The sequence below is a fragment of the Anas acuta genome, chromosome 5 (genome assembly GCF_963932015.1).
Source record: "Anas acuta chromosome 5, bAnaAcu1.1, whole genome shotgun sequence".
NCBI lineage: Eukaryota > Metazoa > Chordata > Aves > Anseriformes > Anatidae > Anas > Anas acuta.
In genome coordinates, this window is record NC_088983.1 from 18,294,677 (window position 1) to 18,314,671 (window position 19,995).

General features: G+C 40.4%; 1 protein-coding gene across 1 annotated transcript in view; it reads right to left on the reverse strand.

Moving 5' to 3' along the window:
• TTC8 (tetratricopeptide repeat domain 8) overlaps window positions 1-16,850 on the reverse strand; it is a 44,466-nt gene extending 27,616 nt beyond the window's left edge. Inside the window, exons 1-3 of the mRNA XM_068682986.1 lie at window positions 16,592-16,850; window positions 9,583-9,612; window positions 3,467-3,587 (exon numbers count right to left, since the gene is read on the reverse strand). Of these exons, the coding sequence (XP_068539087.1) occupies window positions 3,467-3,587; window positions 9,583-9,612; window positions 16,592-16,705 (265 nt within the window). The 5' untranslated portion in view covers window positions 16,706-16,850. The remainder of the gene's footprint in view (window positions 1-3,466; window positions 3,588-9,582; window positions 9,613-16,591) is intronic.
• Window positions 16,851-19,995: the final 3,145 nt, after the last annotated feature.

Below are 19,995 nucleotides of genomic sequence, written 5' to 3' on the forward strand. Positions count from 1 at the left end.
GACAAGGTTTTAAAAATTTGTTTAAAAGTAAAATATGATATCTACATCTGCCTGTCTGTTCACCACTTGCTACCACGTACAGAAGGAAATGAGATTTAAGTTGAAAAAAGTAGCTCTTGACAAATCTCTGTTGCTCACATACTTATTTTCTAGGTACCTATGAACAGCTCTTATTCCAAAGACTTCCAAGAACTGGAGTTATATATTGATAGCTAGGCAGCTTCCTGCCTCCTTATTTTCCCCACAGTATAACCCCCCATGTTTGCCCTTTCTACAGCTTTCTCTCATACTCCCACCCTCAAGATGTAATTATCTCTGAGGCGCTACCATTCCACTATTTAAGTAAGAATACGAATAGACTTGTCCAAACTGATAACCTCTAACTCAATCTGAATAATTTATAGTTTTCTTAAACCAGGCTGATGTTAAGCACCTCTGCCTCTAATATTTTAATAGCCACCTGGGAGCAGCTGTATTTAAATGATACAAAAAAGATACTAACCACGATCTCCTTGGTAAATCCTAGTCAATACGTACATGATGCTGAAATAAGGACCAGAACTCAGGATTCTCTGTCTTCTGGCTAGCCACACGTAGGTTCTCTGTTGATTATGTGCCCTTTGAAGTACTACGAACCTTGAATTTTTCACTCCACAGCAGAAAAGGTGGACAGTCCACCAAGCAGAGTTTCTAAGGTGGTATCTAGGGCATCTTTCTTTCTTCTGAGAAATGGACGAAGGGCTTTCAACTTTTCAGGCTAGCAAACAATGAACCAGTCTTTTACTTTCTCAGCATCTTTTTAAAACTATCACAATAAGATAAAAAAGACAGGGCATTTTAATCCCTTTCCAGACATTTTTGTTTTGTGCTTTCATGTACTTGGAGAATGCTTACAGGATTTATTTCCCTTGATCTCACCCTAAGCAACTCAGTTCTGAGCCCTACTTTGACAATTGCAACTGAACTAGCTATGAATAGGCATCAAGAGAAAACAGCAATTCATGTGCTCATTAGAAGCTGCTGCAAAATTTAAGAGCTTAGTTTCAGCAGTCAGTGATGGCTGCAGATGACTCCTTTAACTCCCTAGTTAATAAAAGAGCTGTGATTATCCATAATGCCAATTAGTATGAGTTTCTGAAAAATATGTTGTCAAGGTAACACATTTTAACAAGACTACAACCTTAGATGATAAAACTGATGGTGTTGAGTTCAAAAGTAACAGACTAGGAACTTTGTGTAAAATGATGCTACAGGGTATTTTCATTAATAAACAAGAATGCTGGAAAACTAACACATCAGAACAACAAGAATTTTAAAAATGGGTAAAATACAAATTTCCGTATATATGCATGAGGAGGAGCCACAGAAAAGTAGTTGTTTCTAGTGGACTCTATATAATTAATTATTTAATGATGCAAGAGAGAGATAAATTGTTATTAAGATAGTTCTGTCGGGAAACTAAGATACGGACAGATGAAAAATTCCAGTGTATGTGTAACTGATGTAAAAGAATTTGAACTGCTGAGTAAGCAAACTACAGACAATAGGAGTTGTACTACAGTTGGTGTAACTACACATCTAAAAATCTTAAAATGTTGTAAGCTATAACAAGAGCGGGGGAGGATATCCTGACAGGTTTGCCTCAGTAAAAGACCCCAAGTCAAGACCAACTACAGCTAACACTTTTTAACAGCAACAGAAAAAGCCAACATCCAGCAAGCATCTGTTCTTATAGTCACATGTAGAAGTGGAAGTGATACCTGTGCTTAACTTTTATATAAAAAGTTTAACAGAAAAGTACTTCATTGTTACACAGAAAGTAAAATTAAGCTGTAGAAGAAAACCATGTTTTGTACATGGTTTTCTATATGGTGCCAGTGGACTGTTGGTTTGGTGACTGCAACAGAAAAAGGATGTGGATAAATTGGAAAGGGACAAGATGTGAGTTTCAAGACTCAATTCAACAACTAAAATATAAACCTCAAAATGAAACGTTCATTTGGTTCATCAAAGAAAAGATCACTGAATGACTTAAGCACAGTTTTAGCTATTTACTCTATACACCTTTGAATACAAAGACTATACATATATATAAAAGGTATATTAAAAGATATAAAAATATGCCTTTGAAAATAAAGATTTCATATCAGGCATTAAAAGTACACAAAGAAGCAACAGCTGAAGCCACAGTTGATAATTCCCACTAGGGATATGGCATACATTGATACAAGCAAATTTAGTAATTTAACAAAGACTGAAGTCTTTCTCTCTGAAAGTTTTTATACTTTCTAATAAACTACACGCTATGTCAGGCACGTGTGGTAGATATGAAGCATGAACAGCATTATTTATCTTATTTATCTCAGTGATTCGGGAGTGCAGGTTATACTACCATAAAATTTTTCCTTGTCTTTGAAATTTGTGACATTCTATCCAAAAAGTCACCTTTTTTTCAGTTTAGTATGAATGTATTTTTCCTGAATGCTCCATTTCTTAATAATATTCCTCAAATGATTTTTCTTGGCAGATGGTCTTTACCACAGGGAGCAAAAAGTTTAAGTAAAATTACTATGCTGTTTTGAGACAAATACATATAATTAAATTATCAAAATGTATAAACACAACTTGAGTACTGCTTGACTGTTTATATGTGACCAAGCATGTAATGACAATTTTAAAAAATGCAATCAGATAGATAAAAATATACAGTTGTCTACTTCTATCCAGATAAGAAAAGCTTTTAATGATTCAAAAATTAATTCTAATCTATGTTCAATTCTTCCCTTAAATTCTCTTATGTGGTAGGTGGTTGAGAGTCATATCTAATAAGATGCATAAAAATTCCCATATGGACCATAATAGAGAAACACAGCAAATAGAAGTAATGCCAAAAAGTACAGAAGTAATGGAAGACTATAATGACTGCCCACTTAGATAGGATCTGACGAAACTGAAAAGAGCTTCATGCAGGAAACAATGACAGTGCTGAAGAAGTGCCCTGGAAAGAAAGAGAGGAAAAGAAGAGAAAAGCAGAAGAAAGCAAAAGCAGTTTAGAAAATGTTTGTAGGAAATGCAACGAATCAGTGATGTCAGATTTGGCCTGACTGTTGTCTACAGTACAGGCATAGGGATGGGATACTTAGTACACCAAGGGCATATTTTTCTTTTGTTTCCCACTAGAGAAGAAGCCAGAAATCAATGCACTGATGGAAAAGAGACAGCTAGTACAGAGATGTAGAGGAAAAGCTGACAAAACACTTTTCATCCAAATCCCTGGAAGACAGGCCTAAGCAGTATATCAAGATCATGTGGTCAATGCAATCAGAAAACAATTGAAAGCTCTTCTTGTAACAATAGCTAAAAGCCATAACAGACCACTCCAGTGTGTACTATTTTATGATAGATGACAATCCTGACCAAAACAGCTCCTGTTGCATCAGTGTACTTAAGAGAAAGTCGTTCTTACGTGCGACTTGAGCAATGGCATTTTCATCTAGCATCATCTCTGCAATTCCTTCTTGATCCATATCGATTTCATCCACATACACCATTTCTGTCAAAGCTCGTGTTTTCAGGCTCCAGGCAGCCTGAATAAGGATAAAGTACAAAAAGACAAGTATCTTCAGGACACCAATTAAATCATCTAAACAGCATCTTTAAAAAAAAAATATTTTATTGTTCCTTTCACAGTTTTAATAAGCTTGAATAAGCTATTGATTGGAACAACCGGGTGTATCTGAACATACGCTATAGGTGGACCTAATGCTGCTCTTAAAATCCATTGCCTGACATGCAGGTCAAAAGTGCAGCTTCAAGCATGGCCCCAAGCATGTTTGGGAAAGCACACAGGGAGCCCATGTGTTCAAGCAGGCTCATTCATTGCTTGTCCTGTCGATCAAGGCAGCGTGCTGGCAGTTCCCTCCTGGACCAGCCATACAGTTGCCTGACAGAGGTGGAGAGGGGACCAGAACTTAGACAACTCTTTTGGAGTGGAACAGGTAAAGTCCCTGAGTTTGGAGGACAGAATTTCATGCCTGATCAAAGTTAGGACTAATTTATGTCACAGGCAACTGAGATCTTCTGCTCCTGAAGAAATCCTCAGCTACAAGTGCCGTTCAAAACCCATTACTGATGGACACCTTGTTTAAACTGGGATGGGAGAGCAAGCTAAGTAAAGCCACTATAATGCAAAGCAATGCCCTTCACAGACATCTATAGAGAAAGAAGGAAGATCTCATAACCAGAGGTTCAAGATACATTACTATAGCATTAAGTATCCAGAAGTGATAGTCTTTAAAAAGATCATCTCAAATTCAGAGCATCAACTGTAAAAGCATGTAAATGTATAAGCACCTCAGTTTGTGAGATTACTGAAGTACTTAATAGAGACCTGAAATGATAAACGGCTATGTTAAATGTCCTGTGGAGCGATGTGAGTAGTGTGGAAAGGCAAACATAACCTTAGACTACCTGACCATGTAGACTATAGAGATAGCAAATCAATGGGGAGAAAACAAACGCCAGTCGGTACTGAAATACAGAATCACAGAATTGTCTAGGTTGGAAGAGACTTCAAGATCATCGAGTCCAACCTCTGACCTAACACTAACAAGTCCTCCACTAAACCATATCACTAAGTTCAACATCTAAATGTCGTTTAAAGACCTCCAGGGATGGTGACCCCACCACTTCCCTGGGCAGCCCATTCCAATGCCTCATAACCCTCTCAGTAAAGAAGTTCTTCCTAATATCCAACCTAAAACATCCCTGGCACAACTTTAGCCCGTTCCCCCTCATCCTGTCACCAGGCACGTGGGAGAATAGACCAACCCCCACCTCGCTACAGCCTCCTTTAATGTACTTATAAAGAGTGATAAGGTCGCCCCAGAGCCTCCTTTTCTTCAGGTTGAACAATCCCAGCTCCCTCAGCTGCTTCTCGTAGGACTTGTTCTCCAGACCCCTCACCAGCTTCATCGCCCTTCTCTGGACTCCTTCGAGCAACTCCACGTCCTTCTTGTAGCAAGGGGTCCAAGACTGAACAGTACTCAAGGTGAGGCCTGACCAGAGCCAAGTACATGGGGACAATCACTTCCCTAGCCCTGCTGGCCTCACTGCTTCTTATACAGGCCAGGATGCCATTGGCCTTCTTGGCCACCTGAGCACACTGCTGGCTCATATTCAGCTGACTATCCACCATCACTCCCAGGTCCTTCTCCATCTGGCAGCTCTCCAACCACTCATCTCCCAGCCTGTAGCTCTGCTTGGGGTTATTGCGCCCCAGGTGCAGGACCCGGCACTTGGCCTTGTTGAACTTCATGCAGTTGACCTCAGCCCATCGGTGCAGCCTATCCAGATCCTCCTGCAGAGCCTTCCTACCCTCAAGCAGATCGACACACACACCCAACTTGGTGTCATCTGCAAACTTACTGAGGGTGCACTCAATACCCTCATCCAGATCATCAATAAAGATATTAAAAAGGACAGGCCCCAGCACCAAGCCCTGGGGAACGCCACTAGTGACCGGCCTCCACTGGATTTGACGCCATTCACCACGACTCTTTGGGCCCGGCTATCCAGCCAGTTTTTAACCCAATGAAGCGTACGCCAGTCCAAGCCACAAGCAGGCAGTTTCTTGAGGAGAATGCTGTGGGAAACGGTGTCAAAAGCCTTGCTGAAGTCTAGGTAGACCACATCCACAGCCTTTCCCTCATCCACCAAGTGTGTCACTTTGTCATAGAAGGAGATCAGGTTTGTCAAGCAGGACCTGCCTTTCATAAACCCATGCTGACTGGGCCTGATCACCTGGTTGCCCTGTAAGTGCCGTGTCTGGTGCCTGTAAGTTCCCGGGTCTGCCCTCCGGCCCTTCTTGTAGATGGGCGTCCTGTTTGCTAGCCACCAGTTGACTGGGACCTCCCCCAATAGCCAGGACTGTTGATAAATGATGGTAAGTGGCTTGGCCAGTTCCTCTGCCAGTTCTCTCAGTACCCTTGGGTGGATCCCATCTGGCCCCATTGACTTGCATACATCCAAGTGCCGTAGCAGGTCGCCAACCATTTCCTCATGGATAGTGAGGGCCACATTCTGCTCCCCATCCCCTTCCACCAATTCAGGGTACTGGGTATCCTTATAGTCCTCCCGAGTGGCCCACCCTCTTTTCCAAAGATTGTAAACCCTCTTTTTTCTCCTAAGCTCAAGCCACAACTCTCTGTTGAGCCAGGCCGGTCTTCTTCCACTCCGGCTCATCTTGGGGCACATGGGGACAGACCGCTCCTGCTCCATTAAGATTTCCTTCTTGAAGAGCGCCCAGCCTTCCTGGACTCCTCTGCCCGTCAGAACCGCCTCCCAAGGGACTCTACCAACCAGTGTCCTGAGCAGTTCAAAGTCAGCCCTCTGGAAGTCCAATACAGCGGTTTTACTGGTCCCCTTCCTGGCTTTGCCAAGAATGGAGAACTCCACCATTTCATGGTCACTCTGCCCAAAACAGTTTCCAACCATCACATCTCCCACCAGTCCTTCTCTGTTTGTGAAGAGAAGGTCTAGAGGGGCACCTCCCCTGACAGGCTCACTAACCAGCTGCTTCAGGAAGCTATCTTCCACACTCTCCAGAAACCTCCTAGACTGCTTTCTCTGGGATGTGTTGTACTTCCTGGATATATCTGAGAAGTTGAAGTCCCCCACAAGAACAAGCGCTGACGATTTTGCAACTTTTGTCAGCTGCCTGTAGAACTCCTCATCAGTCTCCTCATACTGGTTCGGTGGTCTATAACAGACCCCCACCAGGATGCTTCCCTTATTGGCCTTCCCGCTGATCCTAACCCATAGGGACTCAACCTTATCATTCCCAGCCTCAAGTTCCAAGACATCAAAACTCTCTCTGATATAGAGAGCCACACCACCACCACTTCCATGCTGCCTGTCCCTTCTGAAGAGCCTACAGCCAGACATTGCAGCACTCCAGTCATGAGAGTCGAGCCACCACATTTCTGTGATGGCAACCAAGTTGTAGCCTGCCTGCCACACAATGGCTTCCAGTTCCTCCTGTTTGTTACCCATGCTGCGTCCATTAGTGTAGATGCACTTCAGTTGGGCCATTGCCTTCTCTCCCAGCCTTGCCATTGTTATCCCTGGCACAGCTCTAATAAGTCTTGTTTCAGCCCCGTCTCCCTTCTCACCTAGTTTAAAGCCCTCTCAATGAGTCCTGCCAGCTCCTGACCCAGGATCCATTTTCCCCTTAGAGATAGGGACCCATCTGCGGCCATCAGGCCAGGTGCCGAGTAAAGCGCCACATGGTCAAAAAAACACAAAATTTCTGTGTTGGCACCAGCCTCTGAGCCACGTGTTTATCAGGTGGGCTTTCCGTGTCCTCTCTGTACCCCTCCCTGCCACCTGATATAATATTTCTATGCAACTTGATAACTGCCTACCAAAAAGAAAGTATATCTAAATATGTTGAGATATTTAACATTAATTTTCTTCCAAGCAGAAATAAACGAGGCATTTAGGCAGCCAGTTCAGCCACAATTAGAAACCTTTGTTCAAGTAAGAAGAGAAAGTAGCAGAGCAGGGTGATTTGAATCTAGGCCTGACAGACGGAATCTAGATTTGTTTATTATCTTTCAATTTCTTCCTCTGTAGTAGGGTGACAACTGTTAATTAGCATTGATATTTACAGTTAGATGTTCAATATCCTTAACCATCTTTCATTATTCTAGACAAGTAGTTAGTTTGTTGATTTTTTTTTAACAACTTGAAGGAAGTCTGCTTCTTTCAAAGACGTGTGTCTGAAGTCAACATAACCGAGTCTATATTGAGAACATGTTGCAATTAGAGCTCTCAGTATACTCAAACACAGGCTAATAATTTCCTAACGGTTGTAAGAAAAGCTGCCCATAGTAATGATCTTTTTCTGGCAATTGAAAGTAGCAACTTCTCTAAGCTAATTGCTAAAACAGAACAGTTCTTAACATAGACATATTGCTCTGATTTTTTCCAATAACAAATATCAGAGAATGTGTTTTTAAAGCCATACATTTCTTTATGATTATGATTATCAGATGTATCTGCCATGAACAATAGGTTCCTTGGGCTGCTCTTCCAGTCTTAAGCTCCTAGTCTGGGGCTTCACAGCCAACAATAATCTTGAATATCATGTATTATTCGTTAATTAGACATCAGTCTGTAGATGATAGTATTGCCCGTAGCAATGCTTGTTATACAATTTCCGATTAGAACAGCAAGGAAAAGAATGTCAAATTCGTTACTTAAGCTACAGAAAGATGACCTTTACCTTAGGAGACAAGAAAATTTTTTACTACTTCAAAATTCTTAACTACTACTAACAAGACCCATTTAAAACAAAAGTAACGTTTAGTTAGCTTTAGTAGTTTACTGTAGTACAATGCACAGTTTTTGCTCTGTGAAAACCTGTAACATTTTAATCTGAAACTAATGCAGAAGCTGAAAAACATCAATTAAGATGAGTAAGAACAGCACTAAACTGGAAGAGCCACATTGCCAACAGCAAGAGGAAAGCTGACTTATGATCACAAAAAGCCAAGAAAATAAATTCATGCATTTCTGAGTAACCACGTAAGGATATTGAGACCTCTACTTTGCACAAGTTTGTCTACTTGAACTGTTGTCTCAGATTCCATTTGTATCATCTGCTCCCTCTGTGCAGGGTTGTATTGGGTTTACATGGCAACATTTTGGTAGCAGGGAACTGCAGGTGTGGCCTCTGTGAGAAAAGTCCACAAGCTGCCATGTGTTAGATAAGGTCCAGTTCCAGCCACCTCCAAAGGGACATGCCACAAATTTTATTCCGTAAAAAATAGAGCCTAAAAGAACAGACTGCAATAACTACCTTGAAATGTAATCTTTAAAGTCAAGAAGATATCCATCAGTATTTCCCTGAAATAATTTTGTATGCAAACAACTTACACGACTTCACTGGAACTAACAGGAGACTTGTATAATATGTTTCTAACTGTGGGTTAGGGCTAAAAGAAACCAAGACTTGCACATTACTCTCCTTCCCATTGCTGTAATCTAGTAGTAACATGGACAGAATGAACAATGCATTACTCTCAGTCTTCCATTAGCACAGCAAGGGATCATCATGTAGCTTCAAGATTCCACACTCTACACAAGGTAGGCAGGGAGAAAGAGCTGCAGGAGCAGGAAGGGCATGGGTAATAGCCCACCATTACACTGGATTAGATGAAACATGAAAAAGCCCTGAGAACATAAAGGTTGTTCGATCTGTGAAACACACACTGGCTTTTTCCTAATCTCGCTAGCTGACGGAGGTCATTTTGTTCAAGATAGATTCACTGTAGCTTTCACAAGGCACTGAGCTACTGAACTGCTGAATAAACCTGAAAAATATGTGAGAGAAATATATGTTTGTTTTGTATAAAAACTGCCTATTTAAAATAACCGTTATCAAAATAGTGCCTCACCAATGATGAAAAACAAGTTTATGCCATTAGGGATTTAACAATGAAACAAGTATTATTCAGCATATTAGAAATACTTCCCAATTATTGCATCTAATGATTATATTTAGGGAAAGAATTTTACCTCAAACATGGAGTATCCAGTATCAGGCTCCTGAAAAGAAAAGAAGAGAAATTGAAGAATGGAGAAGCAACGAAAAGTAAAGAACACCCAAAGAATTATGAAATTAAATCAAAATACTTTGTGACCTCCTTATCTTGCAGAAACATTTTCTGACACATATATCCAAATTTCCATTTTATTGCATTTTCTCAATTTACAGACATTTCTGAGTTCATCAATATGTTACAGAACAAAAGCAGATTTACAGTAAGTACTTTTTTCAGACACTTTGTTTTTTTGCTGCTGTGGAATCATGCTGGCCCAAACTTAGATTAACATTACAGAATTACTAAAGTAATGGTCTATTTTCAGAGGAGAGGAGAGGAGAGGAGAGGAGAGGAGAGGGGAGGGGAGGGGAGGGGAGGGGAGGGGAGGAAAATGTAAGCAAATTTCTCAAAAGTTAACTAGATGATTAAGCCACACACTTCATAATCCCTGCATAATAAAATCCCTTGTTAGTTGCTGGCGGTGCCGACACTGATATCACACAAGTACATAAAGGAAATTTTCTTCACATGACAAAAGCTCTTTTTTTTGTACCTTTATGATAGAAGTGACATATTTATTCAGACAGTAATGTTTTATTGAACTAAAAACAGCAGCCTAATTAAGTTTACCTCAAACAGCTGGAATTTCCATACACTTGAAAACTTGAGGTGAAATTGAGTAAATAATAACAACAGGAAACATGGCTCTATCATAATTTATTGTGCAATTACCACATTTATATAGTATTTATAAGATTCTTCAGTGCTTCTGCTGTTCAATTGCAGGGACCCCAGCATATTAACTTAGCTTTAGGGGGAAATATAGGGAAGGTGGGAGACAGACATTACTTTCTCTACATCACCATGAATCTGCTGTAGAGTCTGATGATTTCTTTTCTGATCCTAGAGGCATTGGTAAATTTCTTACATATCTGGCCTTGTGTAAATCTACCACAGTTAAGCCAGCTATGTTCAATATAGAATCACAGGATAATTCAGAGCAGAAAGACACTTCGGGAGCTCTTTAGTCCAAAGCCCTGCTCAAAGCAATCTCTGCTGTGAGGTCACGTGAGGTTGCTTAGAGCTTTGTCCTGTCAGGTCTTGAAACCTTCCAAGGATGGAGATTGCACAGTGCCTCTGTGCGACCTGTTCCTCTGCCTGGATCAGAGAAACATTTTTCCTTATATCAAGTCAAAACCTCTTTCATTTCAGTTGATGTCTCTGGTCTCTCCCCCATGCACCACTGCTGCAAAGAGCCTAGCTCTGTCTTCTTCACACCCTCTGAGTAGTACTAGAAGGCTGTTATCAGGTCACATCAATGTCTTCTCCAAGCTGAACAACTTCAGTTCCCTCAGCCTCTCCTTGCTCCATCCCCTGACCACCTCAGTGGTCCTCTGCTCCAATTTGGCAACATCTCTTAATGGGGAGCTCAAACTTGGATGTATTCTAAATGGACTCTAGTAAATACATAAGTTGAATCACTTCACTCAGTCTACTGGTTACATTCCCCTTAAATAGTACCCAGCATGCTGTTAGCTTCTTTTGCAAGCAGGGCACACCACTGTTTCATGCTTCACCAAGAGAATGGCGAGGGCAGGCTCTTTCCTTTCCTGCATAGTATGACACATGGTCTACATCTCCCAGTTTGAGATTCCCATTTTTATTCAGTAAATTCCAGGACAGCAGGTACCTGGAACACTAGTGATGCCTTCATCTTCCTTCTGTAGCACGCAGCAAATCCTATGCCCTTTTAAGCATCATATTTGGAATCATAAAGTTGTTCATCAGTGCTGAGTGCATAAAAGAGCTTATGAATTGAGTACATGGAACTAAACTTTAATGGAGGGATTAATCTGAGCTGTCTGAGATATACTTGTGCTTGAGCAAGGCACTTAAATCACCTTTACATTTTAATCATATCTTATTAGAAGAGTATGGAGTTCATTTAATATGTCATTTTATTTATAGTGTTTGTTCTCTACAAAACAAGCTGATCTACCTAAGCAATAAAGGAAAGGACATTGCGATATTTGGGCTTGTATTTTACTCACCCCATTGTGTCCGAGTGTTACAGCACATATGGTGTACTAGAAAACGGTTTAAGAGCAGTAGGTGATCTTCCATACCATATGTGCTACAGTAACTAATGAGGGCAAGGTTAAGAATACCACGTCAACACTAACTCAGAAATGCCTTGATATTACAGCTGTGAATCTCACTTCAGGCACTGTTCATTAGTTTAAATAAATAAATAAATAGAAATGAACCAAATTCGCCTATGTAGGAGCATTCATACTGCTAATAATATTCAGAAAGTGACACCCCTCATCACTTAGAAAAAAATAAAGTTGATCAATTATACTTACTAAAAACAATATTCTCTCTTAATTGTAGATGTTAATATTTGGTGTACATCCTAACATAGTTTTTCAGTTTTTGACAAGAACTAACTTAAGATCTTAAATAACCCTCAAGCAGGGGATAGAACGCTGTCATTGAAAACAAGATAGGAAAAACAGAAACTAAAATTAAAATGTGTTTTAACATAGGTGGATCCAGTAGCTGCTACTTGTGCAAGTAATCCACTGGAACTAGATTCAGAGTAAAGATTTCTTTGAGAGGATTAACAAATAGCATTGCCCTGTAAGCTTGTACCTCAAAACAAAAGGTCAAATTTATTCTTCATTTACACATATAAATCTTCTTTGAAATTAATAAGATTGTAAAAGCAACGAAGGAAGGATTTAACCCAGATCTCTAAATCCACTGAGGGCATTTTAAAATTAAAGTTAATGTATAGAGTCGGTTAATTTTAAGAACAAAAATATTTAGAAAAACAAAGTTTTCTGATGCCTATAGCCTAGAAAAGGAAATGAAACAAGAATACATACCCTATATTCTAAAAAAGCTTCATTTTACAATTTATTTCAATTGAGTATGATTTAATACATGCAGAATATTAAAATCAGTATATATGAAAATGCTCTTCAAGAGGAGCAGAAATACAAAAAACATTACCCAGGAACAGTGACATTACTGTATGTATCAAAGTTATGCATAAATTTATTAATTACAGACTTTTGAACCAATAGCTGATCCCACCTTTTTCATATCAAGTTCCATGTACGTGAACATATACGTGATACTTTTATTACGATCTTACAAAAAAAACCGTATGTAAGTAATAGTAGTTGAAAGCACACCCTGGGAGAAAAAAGGACAAACGAACAAGAGCAAATTCTCACAGCAGACGGTTAATCAAGTTAAAGGCAGGACATCCACTTTATGTCCACTAATTACATTAGTCAATTTATTTATTTTTTGTTAAACTACAGCAGGCCTTGTACATTGGTGCTGGTTTACTGCCTTAAATCTGACATATGGAACACAAAGAAGAGTAATCAGATTAGGTAACTAATCAGGATGATCAACAGAGACAGCCATGGATTGTATTTCCTCTAGGTCATTCTATTACTATAAACATAGAAGACAATGTCTGCTTGGTTACAATAGGGAATAACTGAATTGAACATCAGTGCTCTGTGTGTTTGTATGCCCAAATGCTGGTTATAGACCATGCAGTTTTATCTATCTTCAGATAAGATTATTATCACAGAAGTAAACTTCATCAATAAACATAATATTCCTATTTTTAAATGAAGAAGTGCACAAAATATTTTATATAAAAAAAAATATTTGTCTTCCACAAAATAGAACTCAGCAGGAGTTGATTATCATTCTATCACAACGTTAATCATATTTTATTCAAGAACTCTTTAGGAATACGTAACTGATTTTTAAACGTTTTGATTTCACTGATGTGTTTTATAAGCATGCAACTTTATAATTGATTTGATACCACTGCATAAGAAAATTCCTGATTTTAGCTCAGTTGGCTAAAAGGTCACCACCATACCTCTAAAAGCTTCTGATGCCTGCCACATCTGATGACCAAGTTCAAAGAGAGTTTTACACCAGTTAAGATAGCTTGTAAATGTACATAAATGTAAGTATTAGATTATCAGTATACCTATTTTTCAGATCTTCAAATCATCTTACTGTGTTCTACAGAAGACACATTCGGAATACTAAGTTATATTTCTTAATTTACCACTCTCCATACGCATACCAGGATGTACTAGCCAAGAAAACGTATTTCGTTTATAAGTGTGACTGGCAAAAATACATACTTCCTAGGGTATTGTATAAAGCTGATTTCAACTGCTTCTAACTTTGTGACAGTGTTGCTGTTGCAATGGAGCGGAAGTGGTGATACCATTTAGCAGACCAGCTGACAGGGCTGGGAAAAACAGGCTGTCAGGCATACAGTCTTCTCTCTTAGGCATGACAACACTCAGATTATGTTCTGTTAGTCTCTTCTTTCACTATCATTAAATCATGCCTTACAAGGGAGAAAGCCTGAGCTTGAAGAAGTTCTGGTCTGTAACAGTCTCAGTTAAACTCAACCGTTCTTGGGCATCTCTTTAAAGGATACCATCTCCTATGGCTTGGTCTGTACCATCTCCTCTAAGGCTGTCCAAAGAAACGAATCTCTGCACAGTGAGAGAAGCTACTGCTCCTTCTGTCAACCGGTTGCAGAGGTTGGGAGGCCTGTGCTTAGGGAAATATGGGACAACAGGATGAGAACAGATGGCACTGTGATTACAGCAGTTGTGTACTGCCTTGTGGTACACAGCAGCTCATTTAATCCAAACTTTCCATGAGTGTTGTCATTTGTCTGTTTGCTTTCCTGGTGTCCAGCACGACATATCATGGGCCTGATTTGCAGAAATGCCCCTATTAAGGAAGACAGCAGTTCTAAAACATTTGATGGTCAAAACCATCAAACCATTTTAAAGCACAATAAAATGGATATTTCAGGTTAGGCACTGGAAATGATATACATACCCAGTTTTAGATGTTTCTCCAGGTTATACTAAAATAATAATTTAGTTCACATGAGCAGACAACAGCACCATTTTCCTGGTAGGCAGTTACAGGGGACAGAAATAAAGTTGGATCAAAATGTGTAGCAACTATCAATTTCATAATTTCATTAACTCCACTTTCAAAAGTAAAACAAACTTAAGGAATCAAGAGTCAATCTGCTTGAGAATGGTCCTGGATTCTTAATTAACTTTTTTTTTTATTAAAAAAAGCAATCTTAAATCACTTTTATAGTATTCACAATCACAGCAACAAAACTGATTTTTAATTGCCTCAACGTTAGTTTAGTATTTTTCAAAGATTTATAAAAGTAACAATTCTATTAAATGCAGAGTAAACACACTGCAGTACATGAACATAATTTTTTTTGTTTGTTTGTTTGTTTTTTCATTATGTTGTATTAAGTAGGTTCAAACTAGTTTGTAAGGTTTCAACTACATATAAAATACATTTGTGAGACATATTACTACTTCCTTTTCTCTAGGCCTGAAGTCAGGCAGGGTAAACATGTGACAGATTGGTACCTGAAAGCAACAGGCATTAGAAAGTAAGGAGCTGTAAGTTAGGGAAAAGACCACAGCTAGGAAAAGACACAGCTAGGGAAAAGACCTGCCAGGCTTTAAGTATGAGAAGCAGAGTAATAAAATATAGGTGTACATGGACAGATAACCAATATTATGATTTTGTGTTGGTTACAATAAAATTCTACATCTAAAACATAATGAGAACAATTGACTTACATAGAGAAATTCCATTCTACGTTAACTCTGCCATGAACATTAAAGCTATATTTTAACTTAGATAATTAGAAAATGTTTCACCTAAACAGATTTCAAGAGCAAGATTTTGTATGCTGAGTTGGCAAGTCTGGTTCAAGTTGCATTCTTGAAAATGACTTAGCCAATACTCCAATTTTTCCAATGTAGGTGATTCATTTTAAAGTATTTTTTAAATCATTAAGTCCTGCTTAAGCAGAGCTCTTAATAAGGATTCCTCAAGAAAATTACATCGAGCAACAGCAAAACAAACTATATTTCAAGTTTATCTCTACGGAAAGCAAAAGACATTTCCTTCTATACTTTCAGGTAGGTTGGAAATACACTGCTGAAATGCACACACTGCATTTTAAAGCTTTTGACGTGCACAGAAGTGATGCTCAATTCCATTTAGTGTTCAGGATGAGTTTTCTTGGAATTTCTTCTTTAGTAAGAGTTTGCTGCTCGTGACTCTTTGTTGGTGCCTTAGAGTATAAACCATAAACAAAAGCACTTTTTAAATATCTATCCTCAACCAATGTAAACACTTATTGTGCTTTATATTTACACGATCATGTGATTGAGCAGCTTTCTTTAAAGATACTTTCACCCTGTGATAAAAAGAATTGCCTTCAAGATTCTTAAAAACTGTGCCTATAAAATGCTTTGGGAGACATGACTTACTATAAAGTAACTGTGATGAAGACGATCAATTTGATTACTGCTTTCCAAATCTTGCAGTAACAACTTTGTCACACAGAGAAATATTAATTCAGATGTAATGTTCCCAAATCCTTCCTTTTTACAGAACAGTGAAAAAATACGTAGGTATAAAACAGATGTCCAATGTTTGCAACTTTGCAACTGTGGAAAGCTAACAGAGGGCTGTTCTGTGGTAGTGCTGGGAGCCAGGCTGAGGTAAAAGGGTTTCAGTCACCGTGACACCGAACATCAGTGTAAAATCAACAGCAACACCCGCAAACAGGACTGATTAGGGCCTTGGCTTTTCCTCTTTCGGCAGCTCCAAGTGTTCAGGGAGGGCGAGCAGCCCCGGCTCCCCGCTGCTGTCCCGGCGGCGCTCCCCTCACCCGGCGGGCCGGGGCGGGGCAGGGGTAGGGGCAGGGCAGCTCGGTGCCGCCCCGGCCCGCTAACAGGGGCTCGCAGCGGGTCTCTCCAGCAGCACCCGCGGGCACAGCGAGGGGCACCGCCGAGGAACCCCCACCCCGGCCCGGCCCAGCCCCTCGGCGCCCCCGGCCCGGCCTCCCCGCCCGGCCCCGCTACCTGCTCGCCGGGCGCCGCCTCCAGCAGCTGCGAGCAGAGCTCGGCACACTGCCGGAATTTCCTCCGCCTGAAGCAGCTCCAGGCCCGCAGCAGCGACTCCATGTCGGGCCCCATCCCGCCGCTCGGCCGGGCCGGGGCGGAGCAGGAGGGGGAGCCGGGCTGCGGCTACGGAAAGGGCAGGCTCCGCCTCGGCCCGCCGGGCCTGCGCGCCGCCATGGCGACCTGCGGCTGGGTCCGCTCAGCCCCTGTGCCCCCCTCTCGGGGGTACCCCAAAAACCGGGGGGTAGTCCAGCCCCTGTAGGTGGCCACAGCTGAAGTTAGGCCTGCGGGTTTCCAGGAATGCGGCTTTAGCCTTGGGTTCACTCATTGACCTATTTTCAGCGTGTATGTTGTGCTGTTCCACTGTCTGAGCGCAAAGCTCCTCACAGGCCGCTGGAGAAGCTGCTGGAGTTAAGTCAGTACCGAAGAGACTTTCGCTGTGTAAATCAGTAAAACTCCTATTAATTTAACCAGGGCTTAAAGCTGATTCTTACTGAAGTCAGACCTAGATTTCATATTGCCTTCAAAGAAAGAAGGGATAGGCTCATTATTGATGGCTGAAAGAGGAGTTAAATCTGTTGCACTGAGATCAGCAGACTTCAAATAAACCCAGTGCTCTAAAATTGTGTCCTACTGCTTGCTGCTATAGTTTCCAAAATGTAAATTATTAAGATCCATTTGGAATTGAAATATATGCCTAAACAAGAAGAATACAGTTCCTTAATCCTCATTTGAGTGAAATGTCCTATAGAGCTATGGGAGTCTTGCATGAAAAGAGCACAGGCTGCTGTGAATAAGTCTTGCAGACTCCATTGGTTCCTTCATTAGTTTCTGCAAAGGCAAAATAAGACATGTTTAGAAGAGAAAAAAGCTAGAACACAACTTGTACTTTATTGTAAGATTCTGATTGCAACCATCAGCCCAAGGAAGAAAAAATCTCTAGGGATGCTTGAAGAAACAATTAAAAAAAATAAAATGAACTTTTGACATGAAAATCTCTGATGGACAAAAACTAATGTGATAGCTGAAACCATGTTGTTGGTGATTTAACACATTGTTCTGATTTTAATCCTTATCTCACCTAAACTATCAGTTTGTCTAAGATTGAAGCTGCTTGAAATGGATGTCTGGGCTAGTAATATCAGCGTGAAGTGGAAGATGCAGAAATAGAAGTGCCAGTCCATCATTATTGTTTATTCTAATATGGGAACAAATGACTTGAACTGAAGTAGCAGCTAAGGACAGCTGGCTTTTGGTTGTCTGATGGACAGTGCACTGGGAAGCAGTGTTCTGAGTGAAGTCTTTTCCAGGACCTGTGGCATTCCCAGTGAAAAGTGGAAAGGAAGCAACACAACAGTGTCTGTCCCTTCTCTATTTTTAAGTTGTTGTGGGAGACAGTATGTGCTGCATTCCTGTAAAATATGTAGGAGACTTGCACAAGGATACTTGCGCTATACCTCGGGTCAGTCAGGAGGGTGAGCAGTATTTTTCTTGTCAGACCATCTGCTGTGATACTGCTACGCAGTTGTAGTACTGTGGTTGAGTGACTACTGGGGCCTAAGGATCCAATTTTGCTATAAATTCTTTTAAGGTGGCAAATCCTTCAGCATGTATTTTATGCTTAGACATAGCGTGATGTGCTGTTCAGAGAGATTGTGAATATTGGCCAGACATGATATAAAATAAATGTTGTCCTCCATAAAGCTTTGGGAGTATCGGCTCTAAGCTGTGGCACTGTTTTATTCTTGAAAACAAAAGGAGGTATTTTCACATGAGGGAGAAATCGAGTGGCTTTACTCATTGGGCTGGCTCCAGTGCTGGAATGTCTGACTGTGGAAAAAGGATGTCCTGATCCTGGAGAAACATTGCAAGGAAAACTCCATCCAATATTGACAGATTTCTGCATGAGCAGAGCACTTAGGCAAAATTACACATTATTCAACCTGTCCTACATTTCAGGTAAGGTCAGTTCCTTGTGTAGTCTCTATTTGGGTGCTGAGTGCCAGTCCTACCTTCTCTGCAGGCATAAAAAAGCGTTCCGTCTGTCACAAGCTGCTGCTGCTACTAGCTGAGGCCAAATGTCCCAACATGCTGCTGGACACCAGTCCTTTGTGCATACATCTTTCTATGCATGAAGTGAGCCACTGGTGACTTTAAAGTTGTTAATTTAAACTGTATATGCTAGATCTGAAAAGAATTCAACTAATGGGGCAGCAAGTAGGTGCCCCTATGTCCCCTGTATGTAGCTACGCTGCACAACTGGCCTACAAGTAAGATTGCTCTGCCATCAAATTGTATTCTTCATTGGGCTGATAGAAGCCTGGAGAGTGTGCTCTGCTTCTCAAGAGTTTCCTCACACAGGCTACAGTGCATGAAATAACTCTCAGTCACAAACAAATGGATTGCAGTTCTTGTTGTAGAAACACATGCTTACAGCCTGGGAGACTGAACGTTTGGGCCTCCTTTACAAAGCTTTAATATGGTGTATTTCAACCTCTGGCATTAATATCTACAGGGTATTAAGGAGCAGTTTTCAGGTCTGGAGCATTTCCTTTGTGATGCCATTTATTCAAATATATTCCTGCCATCCCATTTGAGAGCGGGAAGTATTACCACAAAATAGCTGTCCAGTGGCTTATGGAAAATTAGTGTTTGGCTTCAGTAAAATTAGTAGTGCATAAATCTCTGTATTATACTTCAGGAATGATCACTTTTAGCAGACCCGTGCATAGCACGTGGAAAAAACACTTTTGCATGTGTTTGGAAGCTGCTTAGTTTCCTTCCCATAGCTAAGGGTTAATACATTGCTTTGGTAACTTGCTAGAGCTATCTGCTGCTTTTACACTCTCTCCCCCCAAAATGAGGAAAATTTGTCCTGTGGAAACTTGGACAAAATAGGTTTGCAATTATATTGCAGATATACTTGATTTGTGGGAGAAAAACAAATTACAAATGTACTGTTTAACATTGATGGAAATAAGTTGGTAATTTAGCAACATCAACAGAGAGATTGTCTAGGTGCAAGATGGATTTCACCATTTGAAAATTACAAGTCATGCTTATTTGTAACATTATGAAAGGTGGAAGTTGTTTGGATTGAGCAGCATATAGGTCTGTCTGCATTCGTTTTTCTAAATTTTTGTAGTCTAGTGGTTAGTCCCTTCAGTGATAGACATATGATAAAACTATAAAGATAGATAGATACATGATAAAACTATAGAAATCACCAAGATTTATTTAAAAAGTCATGTGCTTGCCTTGTGTAACTGTGTGCCTTTGTTGTACTGGAAGTGACTTGACCTCAGCGAGTACATTTTGAGAGACTGTTCTCATCTTCTGTGAAAGGGCAGGAGATTCAGTAGTGC